This window comes from Adiantum capillus-veneris, chromosome 23 (assembly GCF_014529385.1).
Source record: "Adiantum capillus-veneris isolate H3 chromosome 23, ASM1452938v2, whole genome shotgun sequence".
Classification (NCBI taxonomy): domain Eukaryota; kingdom Viridiplantae; phylum Streptophyta; class Polypodiopsida; order Polypodiales; family Pteridaceae; genus Adiantum; species Adiantum capillus-veneris.
The window spans coordinates 136775611-136785867 of NC_140953.1; the positions used below are offsets into that span (position 1 = coordinate 136775611).

General features: G+C 39.5%; 1 protein-coding gene across 1 annotated transcript; it reads left to right on the forward strand.

Annotated features, from left to right (window-relative positions):
• The first annotated feature begins 577 nt into the window (after positions 1–577).
• On the forward strand, positions 578–8570 carry LOC147428664 (bidirectional sugar transporter SWEET16-like). Its single transcript, XM_086496903.1, has 6 exons — positions 578–790; positions 887–923; positions 996–1206; positions 5292–5453; positions 5721–5840; positions 8151–8570. Exons 1-6 carry the CDS (start codon positions 751–753, stop codon positions 8544–8546), a joined length of 966 nt encoding a protein of 321 aa, XP_086353029.1. The 5' UTR covers positions 578–750; the 3' UTR covers positions 8547–8570.
• The last annotated feature ends 1687 nt before the right edge of the window (positions 8571–10257 follow it).

Genomic DNA, 10257 nt, shown 5'->3' on the forward strand with positions numbered 1-10257 from the left:
GCCCCTTTACCCTAGTACACACTCACTTTACCCGCAGTTCACTGGCTTCATCCGAATGCCAAGTTCGCTCAAGGCTAATGACAATTATAGTGAGAAAGAAGAAGGAGAACTATAGAAAGTTTAAATGTCGTAGGATTGTAGAAGAGACCCAGGAGTCTCGTCGTGGAGGACCGACTCGAGGTACGTGGCAGCGAATGGCCCTGCAAACACATAGCCTGCATGGACAATCTGTCTTATACTACACATGCGCGCACTCTCGCAAGAGTCACAGCAGCTAGGCCTACACTCCCACTACCCACTACCTAGTACGTATTGCTTCCGACCACTCAGCCCCGCTAAATTGCACTCTCTCTCTCTCTCTCTCTCACACACACACACACACACACACACACACACACACAGAGAGAGAGAGAGAGAGAGAGAGAGAGAGAGACGCCTTCGGACAGCAGCATCAACTTTGGCATGCAAAATCTAGCCTGCTCTCTCCACATTCTCTCTCTAGCCTGGTGTGTGTTGATGCAGTTACCAATATCCTCCCGCTCTCCCCACATTCTCTCTTTCTCTCTCTCTCTCTCTTATCTAGTGTGTGTCGCGTCTCTTTCACACTCTCCCACGCACACCACCCAGCTTGTTTCAGAACTTTATTCCTGTGAAATATTGGTTGGGCTGTAATTCTTCATCACCATCATCTCTCTCTCTCTCTCTCTCTCTCTCTCTCTCTCTGTGTCTGTCTCTGTGTGGCGCGCGCCCATGGCAGCCATGAATTACTCCCTTCTGCTGGGGATACTCGGTGTGCTCTCTCTTACCTTAAGAACCCTGCATCTCTCTATGCTAGATGGTATTAACCACAAATGCTCACAGTGCTCTCGACATTGAAATTGTGCAGGAAACATATTGTCCATTCTCGTCTTCACATCTCCTATGTAAGTTGTGTGTGGAGAGAGAGAGAGAGAGAGAGAGAGAGAGAGAGAGCTAATGGAGGGAGAGATGCGCAGGAAAACCTTCTGGCGAATATACAAGAGGAGATCAACAGAGAACTTCAAGGCGCTGCCTTACATTTGCACTTTGCTGAGCACATCCCTGTGGAGTTATTATGGACTTATAAAGCCCGGAGGAACCCTCATCCTCACGATTAATGCCGCGGGCACTGTCTTGCAATCCTTCTACCTCATTGTTTTCCTGATTTTTGTACCCAAACAACGCAAGGTAAATCTTCTTCTTAAGCAAAGCTCTTATAATTATAGCTACACAAGAAGTTTTGGACAAATTCTCACAATTATTTCCACATGGTGACTGCATACCTAGCTAGGTATGCGGTGCCTCGAGAGCAGAAGCTCATGATGTTATGCATTGTATGAAAAGCACTGAAATAGACTCCGTTTTCCTACATGAGGAAAATTATAAATCTTCTTGTGCTAGTTTAATTGCAATGCACATATTATTCTCATTGTACCACAGTAATTGAAAACTCACTTGGGCATTCTAAAACAAGAGAAGGCCATTATTAACCTTATTCTTATTATAGAGACCTTTTTGAACTGAAGGCTAATTCAAAGAAACACATGAATAAAGTTTGTATTCCTGAAGGGCCTATCTCCCTAGGGTCTCCTCTTAGAGAAAAAAGCCAAAAGGAAGTGAAGAACGTCTAGCAATTTGAGTAGGTGCATACTTAGGCGTGGTTTATAGGAACCCTATCCATCATAGGAGGAACTAGTTGAAGAAAGTGGTTTCGATACAATAGAAGCATCAAAGAGAAGAGGAAAGGGATGAGATCCACACCTAGGGCTTGCGAAAAACAATCTTCCTAACCGAAGAAAATAATGGAAAACTTACAACACTTTGGTCTCTGGGTCAGAATTTGAAGCATCTCTTCGGTATTTACACTAAAACTTGTAAATTTTTTCCGGTTTTTTGCAAGGCAAGTTCGGAATCTAGTCATGATTTTGCAATTTATTTGCTTATCAAATATACTAAACCCCAATTTTTTGCAACTATAAGGACGGCTTTGATCGTCGGTCATGGGGTGTAGATTTATCTCAACTCGGAATAATAGTAAGCCATGTACACTTGGTAAGTTTAAGTGGTTAGGTGTACGACAATCTATCACACTGAAGGATCGCATTCAACACCCATATCGCTCCATCAATAAAAATAACCATTTTCTTGGCCTTGTTTGTCAAGATCGAGCTCATAATACAACTGGGATTTATGTTGAAATCTAAGGTATTTATTGGGATTTATAACTAAAGTGCTCAATTTTTAACCTTGAAAACTAAGTGCTAATGAAATTACAACTCGGATTTCCCAATTACATCCTTTTGAAAACCCCCGCGACACATAAAAGCAGTATAAAATCCAAACAGAGTCCCAACAAAGGGTCATAAATGAGAGCTACATGTTGGCCAATTTTTGCTTGAACTCCTCGTTCAAGCACTAGTGATATATGATAAGCGAGCAAGAAACCAATATCTTATGATGAGTGTTGGACTTAGACAACCTTCATCATTTGAGGGGCACCAATGCCTATAAGGTACAAGGCTCTTCTTTATTGTTCTTTTGGTACCCTATATAGAGCCACCTAAGCGAGTGGATCGATTGCCACCACTATATTGCACAATTTTGAGTGTGGAAGGGCACATTCAAGAGATGAGCACAAGGGCTAGCATGGGTAGAAGCAGCATCGCAAATGAAAACGAACAAAATTTTGTGTGCAACAAAATTGACCACGATTAGGAAGACAGCGAAGGGTGTTATGTGGAACCACAGAACCAACGAGGCTTTGAATGCATGATCGTACGACTAAAAAGAAATCGTCATCAGCGCTAACCAGTTCGCCACGCGCACTGCTGTGTCCCAAAATTGGAGCCTAACGGCTTTATTTTAGGGGGGCGACAGGTCGCAAGACAGGGACCCGGTTTTTAATTGGGTGTTTTACCCTAGGGTTGTATCAAAATTTGTCAAGAGACGAGTATCATTTGATGAGTGTTGCACTTGTACACCCTTCATCATCGATTTTTTAAGGTGCCCTTCGAATTTCAAAAACTCTTTTCCTAGAAATCTTTTGTATCCTTGGAAGGGTAGCTCACATGTTAAAAAAATGGACAAAATAATCGAATAAGGTAGAATGCATGTGGGCCTATTGGAAACCTCTCATTTGGAGGGGGTCCCTATGTCCTTGGACCATCACTGACCATGAAGTGTCTGATTCTTTTGGGAGAAAAAATAGGTTGGGGAGGGGTTTAAACTCATGATGTTGTATCCCAAGTTGAATGCCTTGCCAGTGCAGTAACACACATGATTTGATAAGTGCTACTGAATTGGCATTGAATCCTCATTTTTCACTCTACAGTGACCCTAGTTCACACCACGTTCACTTCGTATTCATATGCAATCCTCATCTATCTCACACTGCATATTTTGCAGGTGATGGCATGGTATGGGGCATGGAAATTTTCTTGAAAGAGTCCGAGCCCTCTTATGTCTATAAGCTACATTTTAAGGGTGAGGGGAGAAGTGAAGTGCCACCTAGGGCCTTCTTTCTTCAAAGGTGGCATTTGGTTTGTGGACAATGTATGTGTTTGACACAACTTGGTGCACCTTTGCTCTCTCTCCTTGCCATAGTCTGTTGGTTCTCCTAGAAGCAGATGTGTTTTTCTACTCTTTCTACATAGCCTCAAAGGTCTTATAAGTCGTTGTTGTCACCTTCTCGACGAGTTATAGATCATTTTGCTAACCTTCCTCTATCATAGGCAACATCAGCATCAATGAGAGTTATCAGTTTGTTGAACATTGCTGCAATTATCTATTCTCTATAGAAACAAAAGGTGACATTTACATTAATTGGCAGTTTTGAGTTGTCTTCTCAGCGCTGAAGTTTCATTTTGGATTGCCAATTCATCAAAGTGCCACCTGCAAGCTATCAATCGCCATTGCTACATCTCTTGTAGAATTCTTGAGTGCACTCTAAGCCAATAATTGGCACGGTAGTAGGGATGATTTCTATCAGTGCAAATTTTCTCTTGATTGTTTTATGTCAATAACTTTTTAATATAAAAACAAAAAACCCACGATTTTAATCTTTGATCGTGAGCCTCCGAAATTGCAAGCTTGTATATTCAATCGTCTAAAGCCATGAATGTAAGAGGAATAGACACTAATGTTGTTCATATGCGGCAAGGCCTTCCTCATAAAGGCTAAGGATGAAGCTGATAAGCCTCACATTAGAACATTTAATGGGGAAATTTTCACTCATGTCAAGGCTTTATTAGAGGCAAGATGATGGACAAATTAGGCTACTGGCTCATTATCAGGGAAGCAGTCATCAACTCTCTCTTGATGAAGAGTTCCTTCGTAGAGAATCTTCAAAAGTGAGCCTACTCAAGTAGTTTTCACATCAAGTCAAGCTCTAAAGGGCGGCAAGTACTCTTTGGTTGTTGGAAGACATATCTCAACAAGATGAAATGTAATAATTCAAGAAGACGGGACATAATACAAGTAAATTTCTGAAATCCAAAGACAAATTAGACGTTAACTATGAACAAGCTTCTTCATCTTCTTTGAGGCAATTTTTGTAATCCATTTCTAAGCCTTCAATCAAACAAAGATCACATTTGTAACCCTACATTGCCAGAAGCAAAGCGTATTCCAGTGCAAATTGTATTCCATGTACAATCGCATTGAGAGGGGTGCTGAAATATATGCATATCAACAACGGCGAGAATTAGGGTGAGTTGGTGTGTGAAACTAGCTTGAGGCTTCAATCTACAAGGTGGCACTTTATCACACCTTAGTGTTCCATGGCTCAAGCCTATAAGGACCTAGAGGCCGAGTCTACGTATAAGCTAAAAGAGGCTAGTTGTATTTGTAAGAAACCTAATAAGGCAAAAGATATCTGTGTATTCTTGGCTTCCTTTGAACTCAGTACTATCTCAAGTGTTATTTTTTCAGATATTTGGACATCATCCTCATGTCATTCACTCTGGAGTGGATAGTAGTTTAGTGTTCAATCTGTAGAGCCTTTACAACAAATGGTTATCAAAGCTATAAACTTAGGTGGACCAAGCTTAATTTGTCCAATTTTGTGTTTGTAAAATGCATTTTTTAAAGAATGAGTTGGAGAGTTATCTTTTCTGGATTTATTTGCATGTATATTCAAGTTTAGATTGTATATTAGACGATATCAAACTTTCATATCGTGTGAGGTGCTAAATCACATTATAGTAGGAGATGTTCCATTAGAAGGATTCACACCTTCAGTTTACAAGATACTCATGTGCTTACTTGGTTTACAGGCAAGAACAGCATTGTTGGCTTTCTTACTAGATGGGCTATGCTTTGGACTAATTTTCATTGCTACTTTTATTAGTACAAAGGGATCTCAGAGGGTATTTGTTGTGGGGGCTATTTGCTCTGCAATCTCTGTTTCCATGTATGCTTCCCCACTTGTTGCTTTGGTGAGTACAATTTTACTCTTTTTCTATCTTGGTTTCTTTCTTGCTTTCCATGCATTTGAATACAATTTGGAATTTAAAGGTGGTTGGATTCACCATAAAAAGTGTGCACTTATGCATATTTGCACGCAGTCGTGGTTTAAAATTAGGCATTCAAAGAACCGAGCATGAATCATTGTGTGACAGAAAAAAAGGAGGAAGAGTCATTTTAGCATTGATTTAGATATAATCATTGATTTTTTTAATGAATTTCATCTTTACTCAATATAGAGAAGTGTGATTCGCACAAAGAGCGTGGAGTTCATGCCCTTCTTTTTGTCACTGTTTCTCTTCCTCAATGGTGGAGTTTGGGCTCTCTATGCCTTACTTGTGAAGGACGTCTTTATTGGGGTAAGAGTTATTTTCATCCAAAAACACAATAAATATTTATTCTTTTTACACTAAATTTCCAAAATTTTGTAGGCTCTTTTTAACCTTCAAAACAAAATTTTAGAGGTAAACTTTAAGATTTTTTAAGTGGGATTTCACTAAACCTAGGTCTTTTTCAAGCATTGGCATGATCCCATTGAAAAAATTGTGAATTGTTTTGCTTGAAGTATATCTCGAGCATGCTGTAGTTTTCTTTACAATGTCATCCAATTTGTCAATTGATGAAAAAGAGTCGGCTTAATGTGTAGATTCGGGTGCCCAACTCTATTTATTTTCACGTTGAGTCTAAAATCATTTCATTAACTTGTAAATATTTTCATTTTTCTCTCAATTTTTTCAATGCCTATGCATTTCACTTGACAAAGTGAAATACTAGAGGGCATGAATTCTAGCATAAAGATTTAGTGAATGATTCTGGTTCTGGATATTTAGACGATTAGCCTTAAAAGTGCAAGTCACTTAAGAGAGTAGGGTTAGCCTTTTTAGTTTATACCATGTCTCATTGTTCAATAGGATTATATGTGCGTAAGTATTGAGTAAATAATTTTTTTAATGCGGTAGGAGCACGAGTATTGACTAAAATCTATCCACGTGGACCACAATGTCTATCTTAGAGCAATGGAGTAGCTTCGAAGAGACCCTCCTTCTTGAGTGATCCTTTCAAGAATGAGCAATAGTCTTGTATATATAGGCAAGCATGCTAGTGACTGTTACCATATACATGTGGTGGTGATGTGGTGTGAACACACTTAAGACCGTTGGGGCATTTTCTCCCTGGTGTATTGTATAAACGCCCATCACTTTAGGGCTAACTTATCTTTGCATTGTGCTCTAAGCAATACTACTCTCATGTTGCCTGCCTTGAGCTTCTTCATCTTCTCCAAGCTGTGTTTAATTTTCCTGCAACCCTATTTCCAACAATTGGTATCAGAGCAGGTTGCATTCTCCCGGGTATAGTTGCCAATGCACGCTTGCTCACTTTCTCCGATTTGGATGAGCTTTGGTGAGTGTCAATTGGCCAATAAATACTTTGGGTAAGCTCATAGAGCTTGATCTTCGGACTCATTTTGGCCTCTGTTTCCACGACATCAACACTACACATATAATTTCTTCTTTTTGTGTAGAGTTTCTATCAGTGCTATTTTTTGCATAATAGGAATCTTAGAGTCTTACTTGGGTTGTGCTATATAGCACGTGTTACTCCTGCTTTGTTTCTCCTCTTTTTGAGCAACTTTCAACATGACTGACAACACCACAGATGCGATCAAGATGTTTGCTACTGAATTTGTGTTTTTCTTTGCTTAATTTCCTTTTAGCGTTTTATTCTCTTCAGAGCGTCCTTGCACTTGCACTATATGTAAGTATTTAAAGATATTTATTTTGAAGCCATTAGGTATGACTTTTAAGATACAATGCATCATGTACAAAACGGGTTACACAGCTTTGCATCATAAATCTGCACCTTCATTTCCTCTTCAATTTTTTCTTCCGATGCCTAGTCATCTTCCATATCCCAAAAGCTCAGTAACCCTTAAATATAAAGGGTGTATTTCTTGGACTTTATACACCAAATTATCAGCCATTTGATGCTACATATGGTTGTGCTTGATGAAATGTATAAATCCACTACAAGGACTAGCTAGGTTCACATGCTCTGAGACATAATCTTTAGATCCCAGATTTGAAGGTCAAGAGTATCTTCCCAATAGTTTTCTCATGAAAGAAACTAAAAGCTTTTCCATGCAATCCAAATCTTGAGGCTCCCAAAGCTCCTTTGCAATTCAATATACATAGATAAGTTGTCATTCAACGGTCTCTTTTCTACAACACTCCTTTTAACTCTTATCAAGTGTTCCTCCATCCCTTCATTACCTCAGCACCTTTGTTAGACGATTTAGAAAACCACCTAAATCTAGAAGGAAAGATATTATATGAAGAGGAATGTGCATCCTTATCTATCGTGCTTGTATAGATTCATTCTTTACTCTACATTATCGCTAGTAATCTCATTTTCTAGTCCGCACCAGTGTTCACATTCAACGTTCGTAGTGTAAAATTCATGAGAGAAAATGACAAATCTTGTTTGTAATTCCATTGGACCTTGATTTTCAAGGTTAAAATTTATAAATGCCAATATATATCCTAGCTTTTGGCAATTGTCTAATTGCTTTGCCCTTAAAAATCATGGCTGAGAAAATAGTTCGTTTTTTTTAATTTCAAGCAATGATTCTTACAATAAGATCGTTTTTTGTTTTGTTGATTGTTATGTAGATTCCCAATGTCATTGGCTTTGTGTTGGGTGGAGTGCAACTGACACTTTATGTGTACTACAAGAACTTTGGCAAAACATTGAAGAAGAGTACCCAAGAGAAGACAAGCTTCAATGGAGAAAATACATCCATTGATGACCTAGAAATGGGGAGAAGTGTAAGTCTACCAAAGCAAATAATGCCTTCTAATAAGCAAACATCTCCCACAACAATATTGAAGCATCGAAGCCTCCCTACCAAGATTATGAAAACATCTTCATCCACACTCGTTGAGCTAATGAATTTTCTTCAAGAGAAAGATCCTATTGCCACTAGACCCAAGCATGAAAATGAGACTATCCAAGATCAAGCTTTTGTGCGGAAAGAAACACAAAGATCTCCCTCTTTATCTAAGTGAAATGTATACATCTTATGCTGACAATGGACGTACTTGTGAATGTGTGTGTGTGTGTGTGTGTGTGTGTGTGTGTGTGTGAGAGAGAGAGAGAGAGAGAGAGAGAGAGAGAGAGTAGTGTGTGGTGGTCACCCACCACAAGGGCAATTTTGGAATTTTTTTAACGGCGTCGTTAAGAGTTTCTTTCCAAACCCTAGATGGAAACAATGCATGAAGGGAGAGGCAAGAGTAAGTGCATTAAACTCAATAGTAAAGCCAATGTTTCCCACTCTTTTGGTGTAAATACATGCACATACATGAACATGTGTCTATTTTTTCATGTGTATGGTTTTTTTTGGGGTAACACTCACAATGGTGAGTAGATTATATTAGCATAACCAAATAATTACAAATTCAAGACATGCTTGTATTGAGCCATGCCTTCTCCCAAGACTTAGAAATTGGTGATATATCGGTTGACAGCGGAGCCACCCCACGACAATGACACGGACATCAGAGCTAACACTCGTTGGGAATAGGGAGAATCCCACGACCAGAACAAGGACCCATCCAGTTAACGATGTCAGTCAGTCCATGCAACGCTAATCGCCATGTTCCACTCATTAGACTTCATCCTTTTCCCACTAGCGACAATCGCTTCCCTGTTTTGTATCATCTTTGTGAACCTAATTGTTCCTAGGGAATTCTCAAAGACCCGTCTGTTCTTGGCCTTCCACACGTGTTTGATGTAGCAAAATCAAACAATCTGCATAGAGATGAGCAACGCTTGGCTTTTGAACACTCCCTCCCAAGAAGAGGTTTTTCTTAAAGAACCCAATCGTCCAGGTCTTTTGGACTCATTTGGATTTGCTACAAAACCTGGCTTCCTAAAATTACATAGTCTTTTTACAAATATCACTCATGTGACAAGGATGAGATAGTAGTGCTGAAAGACCATTGGCATCAAATGTGGCCCTTCCAAGTATCCTTCATAACTGGTTGTCTTACCACCTTGTTGGAGTGTAGCTTTAACATAGTCGTCTTCCGATGTAGGCTTCACATTGAAGGTGAAAGATTTGGTTGATCGATCTGTAGCATCATATCACTTGCCAAGAACCCCCTGCAAATCTCTGGACAAGATTTCACAATGCCAACCCTCTAGGTCAGGTACAATGATGTAGGAACCAAGAAAATTACAATGGAATTTATAAAAACTGTTGTCTATCAATAGAACATTTTTTGTATTTAAGTGTGGAACCAACTTTAGAAAATTCTGCGCATTTTTGAAAAAAACTGGTTTTCCACCTACCATTTTGAATGTGGCTACATTACACAATTGTTGTCCAGCCCATCCGCTGAAGTAGTCACAAAGCCCCCCAAAAGTTGCCTTGATTATTTTGTTCACTCTTTCCAGCATTGTTGATCTCCATACGTAAATATTTTCCCAACCCACATTCCAAGCTAAAAACTATTGTGCATCCTTGGGAACATAGAGGTACCTGAAGAACAACAATTCCCGCTTTGTGGATATTAAAAAAAGACTTCAAAGCCTCAATCAAACCTACCCCCCTTTTTGTTGATGAGGTCGAACACAACATTTTTCAGATCAGGTGGCTAACCATCCTTGTTATTAGGATCTTCAATCCATGAAGCACAGAGGGCACCGTTAAGATCAAACACTAATGCTTGCCACCCTGAAGGGATATCAAATGGTAGCGAGGAGATGGTTTCCAGA